Below are 21,970 nucleotides of genomic sequence, written 5' to 3' on the forward strand. Positions count from 1 at the left end.
GAGCAACTAGGATGGAGTTGACCAGGGTGGAGTGAGGACAGATGGGAAGGGAGGTTAGGGAGTAGACATCTCAAAGGAGATATGAAGGAGGAAGTTAGATGTAAGAATTTGGAGCTCAGAGGACGGGGTTGGGCCAAAGAAATAAGTTTGGATCATTAGTTTATCCAGGTGGCATTTAAAGCTGAGGTAATGACAGAAGTCACCTAAAGAGAGAGGAGAGGGAGGAGAGAAAACAGCCCTGGATCAAACTCAAAGGAATTCCATCCTGCAAAAGTGCGGTGCATGAAAAGATTCAACAATTACGGAAAAGGAGAAACATGAGATTTGGGAGGAAAATCAGGACAGAGCAAGGCATGGACATCAAGAGAGAAGAGCATATCCAAAAGGAGGCAGCAACCAGCTGTGGCCAGTGTTGCGACGTGTCACCTAAGACAAGGAGAAAGGAATGGATGTCGGGTTGGCAAAGTGGTCAGTAGCAACGAAGTCACTGGGACCATTGTCTGGAGTTATGGAGACAGAGAGACAGAAGCTGGATGGAGTGTAATGAGGAGAGAAGGGGAGTTAGGAAGTATATTTAGCAAGCACAGACGGTGCTTTCAAGGGAGTTGACACTGACCGGGCAGTAGACTGAAGAGCGTATGAAGTCCAAAGAGCTTTCCTTTCAAGATGGGAGCTATCAGAGCACCAGTACATGCTGCTATTAACCACCAGAGAGAGAGAGGGAGAGATTGATGGGAAAGGAGAGATGGGCAAAGGAGTCAAGTTTTTGGTAGTCAGGAAGCGTGGGATCCAGACCCCGAGAGGAGAGACAGACCTCTGATACGATGGGGAACACTAATTCATTATAACATGCAGGAAAAAGATGAGTGCAGGCACACACAGCTCAGAGCCTTGGTTATAAGAAGCTGAGGAAGCACAGAGTTGATGGCTTCTGCTTTCTCAATCGTGTACGTGGTGGGGATATCCATATCTGCCTCGAAGACAAGGACTCTTTACCTGAAACATGTACCCTGACATCTGAATGGTTACGTTGACTTTGTCTCACCATTCCCATCAAAAATGACCAAACCGTATTCCTTAGCTGCTCATACCCATCGTTTCCAAGGAGAAGCAGCACTTTAAATGGTAAGAGAAGTTTTCACATATTCCATGCACACTACTCACACCCTTATCCCCACCTTGCTATATTTTATTGCTTTCCTCCATCCCATCAATCTTCTCCATTTGTCCAGTGGGTTGCTTTTTTGAAGTATGTGCTCCTTCATCAGTGACTTTCTCTTGTCTGGCAGTTTGATGTATGGTATTGAGTTGGTAATCCTATGTGGATTTGAGCCACGTGTTTTCAGACCTTGAGGTCGCAGATAAGGAAACATCTTAGAAAGAGAAAGTGCTCATCGTTTTAGGGAAATGAGAAGGATTGGAACACTAAGGTGACCTTGCCAGAGAGCTGGCATGTGCTCCCAGAATATCAACACAAAGGAACATATTTCTATAATCGAGTTGTAGCCTTTCCTCTCATCCATCACCTAGAAGGCCATTTGGTATATGCTCTGTTAGAAGTACTGCCTCAGTAACGAAAAGCTTCAATGCAGAGAAAAGCTACAGCTCTCCTTATCACATATATACCAAAGGACGGGCTATTTAATAAGCTTTTGAACATACAACGCAGCTTTCCCCAAATTGGCTCAAAGAACTTTCATTAACGTTAAGTCAGATTCTCACTGTTCCTTAGAACTAAGGTAAAACATCTTGGGAAGTTGTGTTAACTACTTCAGAAACCCCTTAAGGTTATTTGGATAAGACTTAGTAAGTTAGTGTTCTGGTGGGCTAACTTGATTTCCGGAAGTAACTTAAGCCCTAGGAAACGATGACTCATTGTGTGTTTTGCCCCTACCACAGTAAAATTTAAATTCCAGGTCTGTGCACCAAGCATTCTGAAAGGGTCCCGTTGCCTTTTGTTAATTCCAAAATAAATGGGCCTGGTATTTCAGGCCTGTTATCCTGAAATAAACGATGGAAAGATGGAAGAAACTGAGACCTAGATTGTTCAAGATTTTATATTAGGTCAACTCTTTTCTTCAGTGCAGGCTCAGACTGCATGCCATGCGGGCCTTGTGTAGGAGCTGTGTGCATAACAAAGGCCAAATCTCTAAATCATATCTTTTTGCTTTTGAGTGTGAAGCTGTTACTCAGAATTACTCAGTTACCTGGAATTTCATGCTGCGATGATTCAACAGAATCATCCATTCCTCCTTCACAACGTGTCAATGTCATATACATATAAATTCTACTGTTCTCTGAGCTAAGCAAAATATACCATAGAGAGTTACATTTCGAAAAAACTAAATGGTTTCTGGATCAAAGAGAGAGAGTTACCTTGCCCAACACTGTTAAAGACACAAAAGGAAGTTTTTGGAATTATCTCTGGAGGATGTAAACAGTAGGACTAATATCTGCTTTCTAGAAATCACCTAGCAGAAACCTTCCCTTGAGGCAGGTAGCTTGGATTAAATATGTCTCCTGTCCTAGGATCCAGCAAATCTATCATTACAAATGCAGTTTTGCTGGCCCATCACATAGGACCATGTTCACCCCATATTGGCTGAAGCCTTTGTGTGGGTTTGTTTCCCAAGTTTATGTGTCATGGAACTTTATTTAAATGGAAATTCCTTCATTCCTGTTGGGCTTCAGGCCATTTGGAGATTATTTCAAAAATTCCACTTATGTATAATATGCTTAGCCTTTGTAAGAGTAGGCTTGTTTTTCTTCGGGTAGTAAGATGGACCTTGATTTGCAAACCTGTATTTGGAAGATTATAATTTTTCCCCAGAGAGAGTAGAATACAGATAGTATGGTGGAATTTTTACCTCAAAGCTTTCGACAAAAACCAGACTATTCAGTGTATTTTGTCTTAGGCTTGTCTATCCTGTCTTCCAGAGTTCCAGTTACGTTGGTGCATATTTATCCATGTAAAATCTATTCCTTAAGAATTGGCTAGAGCTTCTTGACAAGGACCAAAGGAATCCAAATGTTAAGACCTGACTTTTGCCCAGGGATTGGCAAACTGTGGCTCACAGGCTGAAACCAGCCTGCTGCCTTTTTTGGAAAGAAAAAATTTGTTGAAGCACATCCGTGCTTACTTGTTTACGTATTGACTGTGGCTGCTTCCACACCATAATAGCAGATTACAGTAGTTGCAGCAGAGACCATATGGCCTGCAGACCCTAAAGTGTTTACTCTCTGGGCCTTTAGATTAAAAATTTGGTTTCAAAAAAAAAAAAAAAAAAGTTTGGTTTCTTCTATGGACTTCTCCACCCCAGATATATATAATATAGTATAATATACTATAAATAGTGTTTGTATATGTAATAGAGTATAGTATAATATTATATAATATAGTGTTTCATTCCTTTGGTCCCCTGAGATTTATAAATGTGAAGATCAGTGAATTACTGTTGATAGCAGTTTTATTCCTGCATTCCAGAAATATAACAATGATTGGTGGATAGGAAGGCTGGTGAAAGAAGGCTGTGAGATTGGCTTCATCCCAAGTCCACTTAGATTGGAGAACATACGGATTCAGCAAGAACAAAAAAGAGGACGTTTTCACGGAGGGTAAGGCTCCTTCCTTTCTCTAAAGTTTTTTGGTGGAAGTAGGAAAATTAGGTGATATTTTCAAGTTTGCTTATTAGGTTAAACATATATGCTTTCAAAGTAAAAGCTACTTCTCTATGTGCAAGGTGTTTCTGAAATTGACACAAAGGGGTTTCACATAGTTCACTCTCTCCATTGTGTGCTGAAGCCTGGACACCCCTGGAATCAACACGAATTCCACAGTGGAGACTGTTTTCTGCGGCTTCAGCAAACCCTCCTGGGAACCTAAGCTTTCCTCTGTGAGAGTCGTGTAGGGTATCCTTTCTCAGTACAGTAAGTGGGGGCCTGACCTGACCTGGCATCATGGCTCTTCTTGGTTAACTTTCAGAGACTCTCTTTGAAGTGGGCACAGAATGCCATGGCACATGCAAGACCATTCCGGGACTAGTAGCACTTTGTCCAGGGTTTTCTGTGGCTGCTGCCATCACTTGGTACTTGGGGTAATACTCTGTCCAGCTTCAGATGAATTAACCTCTAGTGAACTCATGAAGTAGCCACAAAGATCTCAGAGTGCAGGTATTTGAAGGTCCCAGGGATACAAGCAAAGCCTGAGAGGAGAAATCAGAATCATACTGAGCCTGCATATATTGTGAGCCTACATTGAAGTACTGATTTGCTATGTGTTACCATTTTATGAAAGTCCTAACATAGAAGCAGTTCTTTCTCTCAACTCTCAACCTCCTTTTTCTATTAGATCCTTTTCTGTTTCAAAAACTCCTCTGTTCTTCAGGGGCCCTTTTGCCTTTGTCATAATGGGAACCTCTTAAACAGTGATAGGAGATCACAAAAGTAGAGTGTAAGCCCACTTTTAATTATCATGCGTATAACATTATTAATGATTAATCCCTCTTATTACTTCTTCTCTAGACTTTTTGTCTCTCATGCTGCTCCATGTGGGAACACATGTTCCTGTCTCAGGACCTTTGTAATTGCTGTTTCCTTTTACTGGACGCTTCTCTTCACTTTTCCACTGGATCACTCCATCTGCTTCAGATCTTAGTTAAATATCACCTTTTCAATGACCCCTTTCCTGCCACCATATTTAAAGTTGAATCCACTTCTCTTCCCTTGCTTCCTGTCTCTCTCCCGACTCAGTTTTCTCTGTTGCACTTATTACTGTCAGAAATACTATATATTTACCTATTCATCTGTTTGATACTGATACTTCCCATTAGAATTTGTCTGTATAAGGGAAGGAATTTTGTTTTTCCCCCCACTGTTGTATTCCTAGTTTCTAGGACAGTGAATACTCAATAGATATTTGAATGAAATAATAAATGAATTATTATCACCATTTCCAAAGTTATTCTACTATTATTATTCCATAAAATTATTTTACACTTCTGAACTAAAGGCTTACTTTGCCCACAGGCACAAGAGTAAAACCAAGAGCTCAAAGATATAATCTTCTTTTATCTTTATACCAACTGTGAAGTATAGTTTCTCCTTCTAGAGATGGGGAAACTCAGGCACAAAGATATGATATGGTGTGCCAAGGTCCCACGACTAGTAATGGGCAAAGCCGGGAGGAGAAATCAGATTGTCCTAACTCTAGGGACCATACTTAAGCACTGAAGGAAGGGACACTGGAGAAGTGGGAAGGTGGGCTCCTGAGGGCCCTGGTGGGCTCCAGGGAAGCTTCCCAAGCCACATGCAGGAACCAATACGAATGAGCTTCCATTCCATTCCATAATATTACTCATGACCAAATCCTTACTGCCAGTTCTTAATTCTGCTCCCCACATAAGGAGTGCTTCTTCCAGGTCTTACTGCTTGTTTTGAGCTGTGTTTGACATCCAGCTAGTGTACTGGTGACCAGTGTTGGTTAAAAAGACAGTTCACAAGAACATTCCCAGTAGTGATTCTTTTGCCTCATTTCTGCATTGAATAATTAGGAGACATACTTTAGCAAAATATTTCCAGGTCCTAGATAGTTTCCCACTTTCTCTGAGAAAGGAGGTCAAAGAAAACATTTGGGCAGATCCTTGAAGTACTCTATAGCAGGACTTGGTGTGTTTTGAATTACTTAGTGGATTAAGGCCAAAGAAAGCTTTGTACTCTCAAGTTCTATTTCGAAGGAATCTGGGGAATGAGTCTCTTTTTTCTTTGAATTTTATTTTATTTATTTTTTTATACAGCAGGTTCTTATTAGTTATCTATTTTATACATATTACTGTATATATGTCAATCCCAATCTCCCAGTTCATCCCACCACCCCCCACCAACTTCCCCCCCTTGGTGTCCATGCATTTGTTCTCTACATCTGTGTCTCTATTTCTGCCCTGCAAACCGGGTCATCTGTACGATTTTTCTATGTCCCACATATATGCATTAATATACAATATTTGTTTTTCTCTTTCTGACTTACTTCACTCTGTATGACAGTCTCTAGATCCATCCACGTCTCTACAAATGACCCAATTTTGTTCCTTTTTATGGCTGAGTAATATTCCATTGTATATATGTACCACATTTTCTATATCCATTTGTCTGTCAATAGGCATTTAGTTTGCTTCCATGACCTAGCTATTGTAAATAGTGCTGCAGTGAACATTGGGGTGCATGTGTCTTTTCAAACTATGGTTTTCTCTGGGTATATGCCCAGTAGTGGGATTGCTGAGTCATGTGGTAATTCTATTTTTAGTTTTTAAGGAACCTCCATACTGTTCTCCATAGTGGCTATATCAATTTACATTCCCACCAACAGTGCAAGAGGGTTCCCTTTCCTCCACACCCTCTCCAGCATTTGTTGTTTGTAGATTTTCTGATGATCCCCATTCTAAATGGTGTGGGGTGATACCTCATTGTAGTTTTGATTTGCATTTCTCTAATAATTAGTGATGTTGAGCAGCTTTTCATGTGCTTCTTGGCCATCTGTATGTCTTCTTGGGAGAAATGTCTATTTAGGTCTTCTGCCCATTTTTGGATTGGGTTGTTTGTATTTTTAATATTGATCTGCATGAGCTGTTTATATATTTTGGAGATTAATCCTTTGTCCGTTGATTCGTTTGCAAATATTTTCTCTCATTCTGAGGGTTGTCTTTTTGTCATGTTTGTAGTTTCCTTTGTTTTGCAAAAACGTTTAAGTTTCATTAGGTTCCATTTGTTTATTTTTGTTTATTTTTTCCCTGTAATTTATTTCTAATCTCATAGCGTTGTGGTTGGAAAAGATGGTTGATATGATTTCAACTTTTTTTAATTTACCGAGGCTTGATTTGTGACCCAATAGGTGATCTATACTGGAGAGTGTTCTGTGTGCACTTGAGAAGAAAGTGTAATCTGCTGTTTTTGGATGGAATGTCCTATAAATATCAAGTAAATCTATCTATTGTGTCATTTAAAGCTTGTGTTTCCTTAGTAATAATCTGTTTGGATGATCTGTCCATTGTTGTAAGTGAGGTGTTAAAGTCCCCCACTATTACTGTGTTACTGTCAATTTCCTCTTTTATAGCTGTTAGCAGTTGCCTTATGTATTGAGGTGTTCCTATCTTGGGTGCATATATATTTATAATTGTTATATCTTCTTCTTGGATTGATCCCTTGATCATTATGTAGTGTCCTTCCTTGTCTCTTGTAACATTCTTTATTTTAAAGTCTATTTTATCTGATATGAGTATTGCTACTCCAGCTTTCTTTTGATTTCTGTTTGCATGGAATCTTTTTCCATCTCCTCACTTTCAGTCTGTATGTGTCCGTAGGTCTGAAGTGGGTCTCTTGTAGATGGCATCTATATGGGTCTTGTGTCTTGTTTTTGTATCCATTCAGTGAGCCTGTGTCTTTTGGTTGGAGCATTTAATCCGTTCACGTTTAAGGCAATTATTGATATGTATGTTGCTATTTCCATTTTCTTAATTGTTATGGGTTTGGTTCTGTCGGTCCTTTTCTTCTCTTGTGTTTCCCACTTAGAGAAGTTCCTTTAGCATTTGTTGTAGAGCTGGTTTGGTGATGCTGAATTCTCTTAGCGTTTGCTTGTCTGTAAAGTTTTTGATTTCTCCATCATATCTGAATGAGATCCTTGCCGGGTAGAGTAATCTTAGTTGTAGGTTCCTCCCTTTAATAACTTTAAATATATCGTGCCACTCCCTTTTGGCTTGTAGAGTTTCTGCTGAGCAATCAGCTGTTAACCTTGTTGGAGTTCCCTTGTATGTTATTTGTTGTTTTTCCCTTGTTCCTTTCAATAATTTTTCTTTGTCTTTAATTTTTGTCAATTTGATTACTATGTGTCTTGGTGTGCTTCTCCTTGGGTTTATCCTGCCTGGAACTGTGTGCTTCCTGGACTTGGGTGGCTATTTCCTTTCCCATGTTAGGGAAGTTTTCGACTATAATCTCTTCAAATATTTTCTTGGGTCTTTTCTCTCTCTCTTCTGCTACTGAGACCCCTATGATGCGAATTTTGTTGTGTTTAATGTTGTCCCAGAGGTCTCTTTGGCTGTCTTCATTTTTTTTCATTCTTTTTTCTTTATTCTGTTCCACGGCAGTGAATTCCAGTATTCTGTCTTCCAGGTCAGTTATCTGTTCTTCTGCCTCAGTTATTCTGCTATTGATTCCTTCTAGTGTATTTTTCATTTCAGTTATTGTATTGTTCATTTCTGTTTGTTTGTTCTTTAATTCTTCTAGGTGGCTGTTCTTTAATTCTTCTAGGTCTTTGTTAAACATTTCTTGCATCTTCTCAATCTTTACCTCCATTCTTTTTCCGAGGTCCTGGATCATCTTCACTATCATTATTCTGAATTCTTTTTCTGGAAGGTTGCCTATCTCCACTCCATTTAGTTGTTTTTCTGGGGTTTTATCTTGTTCCTTCATCTGGTACATAGTCTTCTGCCCTTTCATTTTGTCTATCTTTCTGTGAATGTGGTTTTTCATTCCACAGGCTGCAGAATTGTTCTTCTTGCTTCTGCTGTCTGCCCTCTGGTGGATGAGGCTATCTAAGAGGCTTGTGCAAGCTTCCTGATGGGAGGGAGTGGTGGTGGGTAGAGCTGGCTGTTGCTGGGGTGGGCAGATCTCAGTTAAACTTTAATCTGCTTGACTGATGATGGGTGGGGCTGGGTTCCCTCCCTGTTGGTTGTTTGGCCTGAGGCAACCCAACACTGGAGCCTACTGGGCTCTTTGGTGAGGCTAATGGCAGACTCTGGGAGGGCTCACACCAAGGAGTACTTCCCAGAACTTCTGCTGCCAGTGTGCTTGTCCCCACGGTGAGCCACAGCCACCCCCCTCTGCAGGAGACCCTCCAACACTAGCAGGTAGGTCTGGTTCAGTCTCCTATGGGGTCACTGCTCCTTCTCCTGGGTCCCGATGTGCACACTACTTTGTGTGTGTCCTCCAAGAGTGGAGTCTCTGTTTCCCCCAGTCCTGTCGAAGTCCTGCAGTCAAATCCTGCTAACCTTCAAAGTCTGATTCTCTAGGAATGCCTCCTCCTGTTGCCGGACCCCCAGGTTGGGAAGCCTGACGTGGGGCTCAGAACCTTCACTCCAGTGGGTGGACTTCTGTAGTATAAGTGTTCTCCAGTCTGTGAGTCACCCACCCAGCAGTTATGGGATATGATTTTACTGTGATTGTACCCCTCCTACCGTCTCATTGTGGCTTCTCCTTTGTCTTTGGATGTGGGGTATCTTTTTTGGTGAGTTCCAGTGTCTCCCTGTTGATGATTGTTCAGCAGTTAGTTGTGATTCCAGTGCTCTTGCAAGAGGGAGTGAGCGCACATCCTTCTGCTCTGCCATCTTTGGGGAATGAGTCTTAAGTTCCTTTTCTGTATCTTAGGAAATCCAGTGGAAATTCTTCTTCAAGTCTTGGAGAAATGGTATCAGGGACATTTCGAGCAACCCCCACATCAACAGGTGAGGGTTTCAGTTAGACCTTTTTTTAATGGAATGTATTCCTTTCTTAATATTTGAAAGTACATGCAAGTATTTTTACTAATTTGGAAGCAATTTAAAGACTTGACTTAAAGATTTTTGTACTTAACTTTTCATTGCTCATTTGCTTTCTATGGTCATTTAATTTGATTTAAAGGGTACTTGTGGTACTAGAAATTCAGATCATGGTAATATAATTTTGTAAAATCTTATTTGCCCTCTATTTTATAAATCATTCAGAAGCAAGTTCATTATTCCACACAGAAACCCAGCAGACTTTAAGATGGTGAGGGCCAACCAATTAAAAAGTTTTTACAAAGTTGTAAAGTCTGAAGAAAATGCTCTATTTAAGTCTCCATGTAAAACTTTAGGGTGTGTTGGTACAGCCTGGGCTGTGGAGGTGGAGAGGGTTGAAGCAGAGAATGAGGTTGAGCCCAGATGACCTCACTTCTGTTTGGACAGCAGATAACTGAGCCCTGGAATTAATGGTAATGAAGAGACAGTATTGGCCCAATCAGGAGTTGTATATTTAGAAACTGTGGAGGTATTCAAGCAGGAATTTTTCTTCCACCACGTTCCCTGACTCCTATAGGCTCATTTCATTCTGCCCAGAATTGATGCTGCATTAAGTCATCCAGGATTACCGATTCAGAATGACAGATCCAAGGTCTATCCTGGTCTATCATAACTGCAGGAAACTGGATTGATTCTGGAACAGATCTGAGTATCTGGGTCCTTGTTCATGTGAATCCTGATTTCCATGGCTCTGAGCCAAACTCTGGGTCTCTGGGTTGTCTGCAAATGGACTGGACCTGATTGGGTGGCCACAAAGCCACTTTAATCAGATATTGAGTATATTTTGCCTCATCCCCATTTGTTGGACATTTAGGTCATTGCAGCTTTTCACTATTACAAACAAGAAAGAACAGGAATAACTGATTATAAACTTACTTGAAATTAAGAGCAACATAGTAGGAAAAATGTGTCAATATTCTGGAAAGTGAGCAGAAAGACTTAAGAACACAAAAAGAACCACAAAATTTTTTGATAATTCACCAAAATTACAAATCCAAAAATAACTAGTGAGTGAGGTAATGATCATTACTATCCAAATTGTTATTCTAAGTGTCTTTTTATCAAATTTGATTTGTCCAAGTTGCTGTCAGCCACACTGCATGGTGTGTCCAGCACAGGAACAGCCCATGGCCTGTGAGTGGCCCAGCCAATGTTATTATGAAATCCACCCTCCCCACCCCACATGAAATCAGGATATAAGCCCATTCTAACGGAGAGGAAGTTGTCTGTTTTTGCATTTGTCTTCAAAATTGGCCTGACCAGTATGAAACAGTAGAGTGGTGCTTTGCAGAGTGGGTGAATTGGAAAATGACGAAAATGACAGGGACAAATTGGTACATTCTTCCTTCTTTTAAAAGCATGTGCTAACAATGACAGAGATTGCATATTTTGATATGGCTCTCATTGTTGTCTTTTAGCAAAACAGAAGCAAAAAGTGGTAAGTTGTGTTTCCTTTTTAAATCTGCTGTGAAGGTTTCTATCCATACATGCCTGCAATGCTCCATTTCAGTGACCCAAATGGCTATAAAATAAGGGAGGAGTCTCCTTGGTGGGACCTGTGGTCATCATTTCTCATTTGACCTGAGGATTATGAATGTTGTGGCTGTGGAGGAGGTGTGCTGACCCTCCCCTTGTCACGTGTGTCCAATCATCTTTTTCAGACGGAGCACATCCCTCCCTACGATGTTGTGCCATCCATGCGTCCGGTGGTGTTAGTGGGGCCGTCACTGAAGGGTTATGAGGTACAAATACCAGTCTGTTATGCTTCAGTTCTTGATCAAGAACCTAGGTGACAGCCATTTGGAGCTTGCTTCTCAGGGTCTGCTTTCACACGGGTCCTAACAGAAGCCAGCCCTCAGCTCGTGAAGGCAGGAGGTGCAGCGTGGGGCTTACGTGGCCCTTCACTCTTTCTTCCCTCCCTGGCCCACTTCTTGCCTTTCTTGTATTACAGTGTTCAGAAATAGCTCCCTCAAAATATTTATAATGGGAAGTTCTTGTCAAAAATTTGCTCTGCATTCAATTCAAAGAAAAGGATTTTTTCTGTCTCCACTGTTCCCATTGCTATTAGAAATAATAGAGTATGAACAGCACAAGGGAACATATAGGCAATATGCCAGCAAACCTCACCTCAAAGCACCAACAGATCTCATCTTGCTGCGTGCTCAAGACAATGGTATATTCCACCAAACATTTCTCTGCTTCTTTACTTTAAAGACCATATTAAAGAAAAAAAAAAACCACTCCACTAAAAGTATTAGTGAACTCCTTCAGAGATTAATTAAACAAAACCATGCAAAAACGAAAAGAGTAAAGACTTAGATCACTGCATTTCAGATGTTGCCATTTTGGCTTTATGCCAGCGTGGATAAGAATAAGTGGGTAGGACATTAAAATCTGAAGGTGGGCAACCTCCAAGGCACCCTTCCCACTGAGTTAGCATAGTGGCTGGCACATAGTAGGCATTCAGTACACATTTGTTGAGTGAATTAATGAGTCTCTTTGAGGCAGATTTAAGAATCCCATCTCCTTCTCCCCCACCCTCCCTTTTCCCCTTCTTCTTCCTCTCCTCCTCTCCCCTTCTCAATGGGGAACATCAGAGAAAGAGCAGGAGAGCGGGGTACAGAAATCCAGCCCTAGGCGTGGAGAATTTCCACCGACTTGCACAGACTAGCAGGAGGCAGAGCCCCAGGCTGGCCTGAGGAGCTCTAGCTGCTCCTCACTGAAGGCAGGCACCACTCAGGTACGCCAAGGATAGGCTGCACCTGCGCACAGAGCTAGCCTATCGTGGACTCTCGGTGGCAGTTCCACCCCCTAAAAGGAGATGAGGGTTTGCCTTGGATCTAGTGAACACTGCTGGTTCATGCCTCAACACCCTGGAGGAGAACCAAGGGGGGAAGTTGAGTAAGTGCAACTGGTTAAGTATGACAGACTCTGTCCACGGTCACCTGCCCTGTCCCACCTCCACCAGACGAGTGGCTGTGATCAGATCTTGGCTCCGTCAGAATGCCTTCCCTTTCAGCTCTCTCACTTTTGACTTCTCTCTCTCTCTCTCTGCGTCTGTTTGCCTCATTCTTTTTTTTTTTTCCACCTCTGCAAAGGTCACAGACATGATGCAGAAAGCCCTCTTTGATTTCCTGAAGCACAGGTTTGATGGGAGGTGAGGCATACGGATGCTTTTGTATTCTTTATTTTCCTTTAACCAAACATGAATGATAAATTGATTTGTGGATCTATGTTTCTGGTGATTGCAGATGTTCTCTAATTAAAAGTTAACTCAATGTTCAGGGGAGAATACAATGGAAGTGTTCTGAAAATATGAAGTTATGACGTATAGCATTGAATCCCTTAAAGAAAAAGGACCTTGAGAAGGAAAATTATCCATTTGTTTTATTTATATGTACGTGTTAGTCTTTATTTTCTCACTTGTTAGTGAACTCATACCAAACTTATGTTTATAAAAAATAATGAAAATATAGAATATTTCTGACAAATATGGTGCCTCACTGGTCAAGATGGGTAGTATCATTTGGGAATTGTACGTGTGCATGCATGTATGCGTGTGTATCATATGAAGGTATAAAGTACTGAATTTCCTTAAAAGAAGAGCGCAAGAAATGTTTTCATCATAAGTTTCCAAAAATGACTATTTTGTAGGGAATAGTACTTCTTTGGATGTTCAGTTCTGGGTTTGTTTTACTAGAAATTTCATTGCTATTTTATGGGTTTCTTTTGTATGTATCCTATCCCCCTATGACCCATTATCAACAGGGCTCAGTCTTTAACCATCAGAAAATTTTATCGTTTAAGTTTTGTGAAAAATATCTGGAAAGAGTTTCTGTATTTTGCAGAGTAACGGTAAAAAGTCCATACTGACTCAATACTAAGTACCAAGCTCTTTCACAATTCAGAATGCACTCCATGTAAAAATAACTATGTGCAAATACCTGAAGACTTATTAGAAATGAAGAAAACTTAGTGTGTGCTAAGTATGGTTAAATGCATCCAGCTTACCAAATATTTAAGTATTTGAAGACATTTTAAAAATATCCACAAACAGATTTTTTTAAATATGGTATTTTAAGAAAAAAGCAAACATGATAATGCTTTAAGTACAAATTGTATGCATTTGTCAAAAGAAAAACCTTCTGGATAATTGTGCTTGAAATATTTGTTAGTTTCTGGGACTATATACAAAGAAAATAAACTGAGATTTTAGTTCCAATAATTGAGATTTTAGTTCAAGAAAGCAGAATGCTTCAGTGCCATTATATGAATTGCTAAGTATCTTAGTACAGGCCAGGCTGCCTTAATAAGTAGAGCCCAAAATGTGTAATGAATCAAACACAATGGAAGCTTAGTGTTGCTCATTTAATAGTCTGAGGCGGGTGTTCCTCAGCTGGGAAGGTGGGTAGTGTGGAGGAGGGAAGGACTGGGCAAAATGTTTGTCCTGCCTGTCATTTGGGACCCTTGACCTGGGCTTGGTCTCTCCAATTAGCTGTAGAGAGAGGAGCAAGCTGGCCTGGAAGTGACTTCACATCATTCTCACATTTCATTGGCTAGAACTTAGTCATGTGGCCACACCTAATTGCAAAGGAGGCTGGGAATTACAGTCTAGCTGTGTACCCAAGAGGAAGAGTAAATGGATTTTGCTGAACAAATAATAGTCTGCCACATTTATCTAGTGGACACAAAAGGCTTAATAAGAAAGTCATGGATGTATCCTATTCTCTGTATTTTTGTTTCTGTTTTTTTTTAAACAAATAGGCAGAGAATGAAGTAATTTCAGAGAAAACAAGTGAAAAGTACTGAGTGCTAGACTCTTGGAGTTGGAAGGAAATGTAAAAGTCCTTTTAGGCTAATCTCTTATGTCCCCAAACCACAAGTAGATGGATAACCTTCTTCTGTTGGAAAACTTTTGACTACTGGGAAATTACTTCTTAAAAAAGCATTACAAAGAAACAGCTGAACTCTGACTCGTTAAGTTAATAATATTGGTGTTGGTCCTTGCCTCCGATGACAGACGCCATCACCCTTACCCTCATGCAGCTCTCCCTGGGTTGGCCGCTGCTGACATGCCCGGCTCAGTCAATCACACTTCCTTCAGCTGTGCTTAGAGTCACATGGTTCTAACCTGCAGTGCCTTTATTTAAGGAAGTTCTGAGAAGTGCCTCATCCTGTGGCCCCATAATAGCCCTTGAGCTGAACAAATGCCATCCTATACGCAATCAGCTTCTGTTAGATTGTTTTGGTCCCCACTTAACATCCTTGTAAGCAGCAGTAAAATTAAAGGTTTGAAAGGTAGGACCTATGGAAAAGAAGAAAGGAATTATTATAATTTAGCAAAGAGAAAGTGAGTGACTTAATTACTGCCTTCAAGAATGAAGAATCTGAGGTTCTTCCTCAATCTTCAGACCCAAAAAGAGGAAATGCATTTAATTGTAAGAGCAGAGATTTACCAGCTAGAGTTACCTGATTCACCAAGCACTTGTACACACTATTGAAGTTGGTTTTAGTAGAAATAGAATTAAAATTTCAATGCCAAGTGTTCCATGGGGTCTGATGGCACAGCAGAGGGTCTGGAGATATGAGGAAGAATACAGCAGCAGCAAAAGTAATAGTTGGAGAAAGAGACTCAGCCCTAGAGAGATCTGATGTATGGCAGAGTTGGAGAAAGCTAGATATTAAAAGTGGGAGTAAGAGAGTGGATTTGCTTTCAAATTAGAAGAGGCCAGTGTAGCAGAAAAATGATAATGAATTCATTGGTTGAGTATATATAGAGAGACTTTGGTAAGGAAGAAGAAATGTGCAATGTGGATACACAATGACTCTGACATGTCTGCTGTGTGGGGAATATCCTTACATTCTGAGCCATGACAATCTGGTGTGTTATGTTTTACCAATTAATAAAAGGAGAGAAAACAACAAATAGTCTTTAATTGAAACCAGCCAAGAGAACAATTACACAGTGGGCTTTTGCACAACAATACAATATAAACAATATGTTCTTGTGGAAACCTACACAGTGTTTTGTTGGCTATGAATGCAGTAGGTCAGACAAAATAGGATAAAGTCTTTTCTTTTTCAGAAAGAGCCTAAAAAGCAAAAAACAAAAAAAACAACAACAAAAAAAAACACGGCTAAAAGGCTTGCTTCTTCAATACCGTTTTTCAGATCTTGGCTAAAAAATAATTCAACAAATTGGATTAAAATCCAACATTGACTATTACAGATCATATGCTTATTTTTTTTATGATACCTTAGAAATTATTTGAATCAGTTTAAAGCTACTTACTTATTTTACAATTTTATTGTTATTGTAGGGCCTAACTACAATCTATGTAAGAAAAATGGAAAGCACAATACTAAATACTTCCTGAGGGAACCCCTGTACATGTGGATCTCCACACATAGTGACAATTCCTATGCACAGATCATAAACTAAGTGAGCCTAACGAGCTGCTACAGTGGCACCAGCCTGGCAGGGACACAGTGGATGCACAATGGCATGGAGCTTTTCTCTCTTCATTTAACACCACAAACATTCAACGGGGATCATCCTTTCAGATGAGGTTTGTTCAGCTTGTTGAATCTACCATTCATAGGCTGAACAGCAAGCAGTCAAACCAATTGCAATTTGTTGACCTATGCTAATCATTTCAAATCCCAACAAAGTTGTAACTTTAGGCTTTTTGACAACTGGATCAGATCAGCTCTATGGCAGTTATAGGACACTTTGTAACTGAAATGATTATGGCCCCAAATCATAAATGAACATACAAATAGGATCTGAAGCTATTAGCCAAGGAATGCTTAAAAAAAAAAAGGTTTGAGAAATAATTTGAAGAAAGGAGGCTAAGAATATAACTTAGGGAGACTCAAAGAAGTAGTATTTATTTATAAAAGGAAATGGCAACCGCTGATGCTATCACAAAGCAGCCAAGACATGGAAGATTTGCAGTCAACAAATGGGAAAGAACAATACAGTGTCTTCTGTTTCATAACCAATATCCTCTTATTATCTCCTCCTCCTACTCTCTATTCAAATGCAGACTCATCAGTGGACACTCAAGCACTAGAGATAATTAATTGAAAACTTTAATGCCAAATATGATTTTTTAAATTAGCAGATTTTGATTGCAACATGTCTGACCTTATTCTCCCATCCTCAAAGTATATATAAATTTCACAGACTCCAAGAATGGGAGAGTTCATGGTAGACTGCTAACCTTTTTTTTTTTCGGTACGCGGGCCTCTCACTGTTGTAGCCTCTCCCGTTGCGGAGCACAGGCTCCGGACGCGCAGGCTCAGCGGCCATGGCTCACGGGCCCAGCTGCTCCGCAGCATGTGGGATCTTCCCGGACCGGGGCACGAACCCGTGTCCCCTGCATCGGCAGGTGGACTCTCAACCACTGCGCCACCAGGGAAGCCCGACTGCTAACTTTTGAGGATAGAATATAAAGAAACTGTCTCCTTCAAGTCTCAAATCCCCAACAGCTACCTTGTATACATTATATATGTGCCTATCAACATAGGACACTATGAATAATTATTTAAGAAAGCACTTTTATATATTACCTGGTTTGCTCCTAAGGACAGTCCTGTGAGATAATTCAACAAAGCCACTATCACCACTTTATTGATTATGATATTGATGCTCAAAAGATGGCATGACTTGACCATGGTCACACAACCAGCCAAGAGGAAGACCCAGGAAGAGTACCGAGGTCTACATATGCCTTCCATTCCTGTGCTCCTGACAGTTTGCTGTCTCATCTTTGGAATGTTTTCCCTTTGTGAAGGAAGTCTAAGCGTTTTAATAAAAACTAATACACTAACAGGGTTGCATATTAGATGTGGCAAGGATAGAGTTTAGAAGGATCTTTAGCTGTTCCATTATCAACATGGAAATACTAATTATTGTTGAATGAGTGTGTCTCACCTAAGAGTAATGTCTTTCCATAGAAAAATCACAGAAAACTAATACTCATAGCACATGATGGACTGCAGAAATAATGAATTCCAAACCAGAAATAAGCAACAATTAGGGTTCAGATTTACTAGATTTAGAGATATATATACAGTCTGCTGGGGAACTGCACTTCTGTTAGTCTTTTATCTCCGGGCTAGTAATTACTGACACTACATCACAAAAAAGTTTCCAAGGGAACTTTTTAGAGATGTATATCAAATAAGATACATAGAAGTACTGAAAGAAACTAGAGGATATGAATATAGCAAGAAAAGAAATAGAAAGGGTATAACTTTAAGTAAAAAAAAAGTAAATAGACTAGCATTTAATGATGAATGTAATTACATTGCTGGGGAGCCTTTTAAACAACAAAAAAAGTTTGGATTTGGTGTCTGAGTTTGATAATAGTAAGCATCTTTGCATGGAAAATAAAAACTCCTGCTTTGTCTTATTAGAGGGTTTCTGGAGCTGTGTCTGTCTTCTCCTGAGCTGTTTCATAATGTGTATTTTTATTAAGAAATAACCTATATTAACAAATTAGCTGTTATTTTATTGACCAATAAAAGAAGAAAAAGAATATTTTATTGTCCATACCTTTTCCTGGTTTGGGAATACATGAAGCAGTTTTTTTTCCGTTTTTGTGTATGTGTGTTATTGTTTTGTTTTTTTGGTAAAACTTTGGATGTGTCTGAAAATGGCTTGGTAAACGTGTGTTAAAACCCAGAAAAAAATAAGAGTGCACATCTGTTGATGATCCTTTCAAGTTTTAAGAACCAAGGGGCACTATTTGGCTAGTACAGAGCTAGCAAATTTGATTTTCACTGAAGCAGAGTAGACTCTTTGGGCCCTCTAAAAATGATTATTCTAGAAGGTTGAATTCTGTCCCTAAACCAACCCACTTGTCTCCAGTCATATACTTGAATTGCTCTGGAAATTAACTGTATGTTTCTAACCAGCAACTCCATTCTTAAAACTACAAAGAAAAAAACCAGAAACTCAAAAATAAGCAAATCCTCTTCTGTAGGTACAAGGAGCTATGACCGCAAAGACTACCTATGAGATTTCATGCCTCAAGGGCAGCAGCCAACTGAGTAATGGAGACTCAGATGTGGGCTTCACTGACTTTAACCTGATTTAGATCTTGACCATCTCTCAGCATGTGGCCAAGATCTGCACTTGATGATGTGGCTGGTATCAGGAGATTCAGCGTTGCTGGAGAAGAAAACTGAAACTGTAAGAGAATTATGAGTCAGGTGACTTAAGTACTGGCCTGGTGCTTGGGGACCTGTGCTTTAGACCTTCTTAGACTCTAAATAACCATGTGTAACTTCCTCTCTGTGTCTCACTTTTCTTCTTGATAAAATGAAGAAGTGGGACTTCCCTGCTGGTGCAGTGGTTAAGAATCCGCCTGCCAATTCAGGGGACACGGGTTCGAACCCCGGTCCGGGAAGATCCCACATGTCGTGGAGCAACTAAACCTGTGCGCCACAACTACTGAGCCTGTGCTTTAGAGCCCGCGAGACACAACTACTGAAGCCCGCACACCTAGAGCCCGTGCTCCACAACAAGAGAAGCCACCGCAATGAGAAGCCTGAGCACCACAACAAAGAGTAGCCCCTGCTCGCCACAACTAGGGAAAGCCCGTGTGCAGCAACGAGGACCCAACGTAGCCAAACATAAATTAATTAATTTTAAAAAATGAAGAAGTTGTACAGACCAGTGTTTTCCAATATCTTTTAGCAGTTGAACAAGTTCTTACAATGAAATCATAGATAAGCCTTCTGTGTAGAAAACGTAAATGCAGGGGTGTTTGCCTGGCATTGAGGGTCAGAAAGCTGGAGCCCTCCTGGCCTACTCAACCCCCATTTAACATTCTCAGTAGTAGCCCAAGATGTATTTCACAAAATTCTTGATTTCTTCAGAAGACAATTTGAAGATGCCTCGAATAATTTATTAGAACCTAAAAAATTCTAAGAAGTTAAAAAATTTTAAACTTCCTGACCATCTATAGCTTATATATACAACAATGCAAACAAGGAGTACTTTGCTTTAAAAGAGCACCAGAACTTTTGCACAGCCTGTTGCTTTAAAGAAATCATTTCCAACCATTTATGAAAAGGACTATTTTAAACTCTCCCCAAGGATTCAGGTCCCTGAAGTCAGGTGAAGAGTCTCCTGAGAGTGCTGACAGTGTTGTCCCCAAATAGGTGTGAGATGACATATTGCTCAATAATTGTTGCTAACTCTACAGTACAAGGAGCTATGACCGCAAAGACTACCTATGAGATTTCATGCCTCAAGGGCAGCAGCCAACTGAGTAATGGAGACTCAGATGTGGGCTTCACTGACTTTAACCTGATTTAGATCTTGACCATCTCTCAGCATGTGGCCAAGATCTGCACTTGATGATGTGGCTGGTATCAGGAGATTCAGCGTTGCTGGAGAAGAAAACTGAAACTGTAAGAGAATTATGAGTCAGGTGACTTAAGTACTGGCCTGGTGCTTGGGGACCTGTGCTTTAGACCTTCTTAGACTCTAAATAACCATGTGTAACTTCCTCTCTGTGTCTCACTTTTCTTCTTGATAAAATGAAGAAGTGGGACTTCCCTGCTGGTGCAGTGGTTAAGAATCCGCCTGCCAATTCAGGGGACACGGGTTCGAACCCCGGTCCGGGAAGATCCCACATGTCGTGGAGCAACTAAACCTGTGCGCCACAACTACTGAGCCTGTGCTTTAGAGCCCGCGAGACACAACTACTGAAGCCCGCACACCTAGAGCCCGTGCTCCACAACAAGAGAAGCCACCGCAATGAGAAGCCTGAGCACCACAACAAAGAGTAGCCCCTGCTCGCCACAACTAGGGAAAGCCCGTGTGCAGCAACGAGGACCCAACGTAGCCAAACATAAATTAATTAATTTTAAAAAATGAAGAAGTTGTACAGACCAGTGTTTTCCAATATCTTTTAGCAGTTGAACAAGTTCTTACAATGAAATCATAGATAAGCCTTCTGTGTAGAAAACGTAAATGCAGGGGTGTTTGCCTGGCATTGAGGGTCAGAAAGCTGGAGCCCTCCTGGCCTACTCAACCCCCATTTAACATTCTCAGTAGTAGCCCAAGATGTATTTCACAAAATTCTTGATTTCTTCAGAAGACAATTTGAAGATGCCTCGAATAATTTATTAGAACCTAAAAAATTCTAAGAAGTTAAAAAATTTTAAACTTCCTGACCATCTATAGCTTATATATACAACAATGCAAACAAGGAGTACTTTGCTTTAAAAGAGCACCAGAACTTTTGCACAGCCTGTTGCTTTAAAGAAATCATTTCCAACCATTTATGAAAAGGACTATTTTAAACTCTCCCCAAGGATTCAGGTCCCTGAAGTCAGGTGAAGAGTCTCCTGAGAGTGCTGACAGTGTTGTCCCCAAATAGGTGTGAGATGACATATTGCTCAATAATTGTTGCTAACTCTACCCTCTTCCCTGCTCCACCAGCTAGAGGCATTTGAAAGTGGGGGAGAATGAGTGCAGTGAGTACAAAAGGGAAGGGGCGGGACTCTTCGTGTCTCCTTCCTGGAACTCTGCCAAGTTTTGGAGATAAGAATGAAGAAGGGCCCATGATGGCAGTAGCTGGCTTAGAGAGGCATTCTTTGCATTCTGCAGGGAGATCATAATCTGAAGTTGTGCAATCCCAGCTTAAAATAAAGAATTTTAAAATTATAAATTCCAGAACTTCTCATCATATACAGCTAGACCCCTGTCTCCATTCATTTGCAGTGTCTCGGTTTTATTCTTGTCTTGCATGACTTCAAGATACTTTCTAACTTATGGAAATCCTGGAACAATCCTTATATTGCCTTCAGCAATAGTGTCTTATTACTGCCCACAATATGCATTCAAAGCAATATGCAAATATGCTGAAGAATCCTTGTGCCTGCCGAAAAGAAATCATATTTTTCATATTCTTAGAAATGAAACATTCCTTTGGGCCTGTGGCGAAATGCTTCATGTACCATGAGTTAACTGTTGAGCATCAGGAATGCAACACAGCTGATTGTCTTTGATGATTGGAATGAAGAGGATTTCCCGCTTTGACCAGCAGCATTGATGCACCTGGGCAGAGCATTTGCCGTTCCTGAAAGTCTTGTTCAAGAGCAAATCAACTGTGAATTGTGGGGAAATTGTATTGCTGCTTCCTAGAAAGAGCATGGTTTATTCGTATGTTTTGATTCCTTCCTGGTATGGTGTGTATTATAAGGAGAATTCAGCAAGGCAGACAATAGTGGAGGAAGAGCTGCATTTTTCCTGGAGTCCTTTTTTGTTAAATAGCCAAAACCTTCCTCCATTCTGCTCTGCCTGTATTTTAATGCTAGCGAAATCCTATTTAAAAATACTTGTGGCCAATGTTTATTATACTGTG

At 40.4% G+C, this 21,970-nt stretch overlaps 1 protein-coding gene across 2 annotated transcripts in view; it reads left to right on the plus strand.

Annotated features, from left to right (window-relative positions):
* Positions 1 to 21,970, plus strand: part of CACNB4 (calcium voltage-gated channel auxiliary subunit beta 4) — a 144,885-nt gene that overhangs the window by 92,703 nt on the left and 30,212 nt on the right. The window contains exons 5-9 of one of the 2 annotated variants that reach the window (XM_024735950.1): positions 3,485 to 3,615; positions 9,412 to 9,488; positions 11,000 to 11,019; positions 11,243 to 11,323; positions 12,680 to 12,738. In XM_024735950.1, coding sequence (XP_024591718.1) covers positions 3,485 to 3,615; positions 9,412 to 9,488; positions 11,000 to 11,019; positions 11,243 to 11,323; positions 12,680 to 12,738 — 368 coding nt within the window. Of the gene's footprint in view, positions 1 to 3,484; positions 3,616 to 9,411; positions 9,489 to 10,999; positions 11,020 to 11,242; positions 11,324 to 12,679; positions 12,739 to 21,970 lie in introns of those variants that run through there. The other variant, XM_024735949.1, reaches the window with a different exon arrangement.

Source organism: Neophocaena asiaeorientalis, unplaced genomic scaffold, assembly GCF_003031525.2.
Source record: "Neophocaena asiaeorientalis asiaeorientalis breed wild unplaced genomic scaffold, Neophocaena_asiaeorientalis_V1.1 scaffold72, whole genome shotgun sequence".
NCBI classification, from domain to species: Eukaryota; Metazoa; Chordata; class Mammalia; order Artiodactyla; family Phocoenidae; genus Neophocaena; species Neophocaena asiaeorientalis.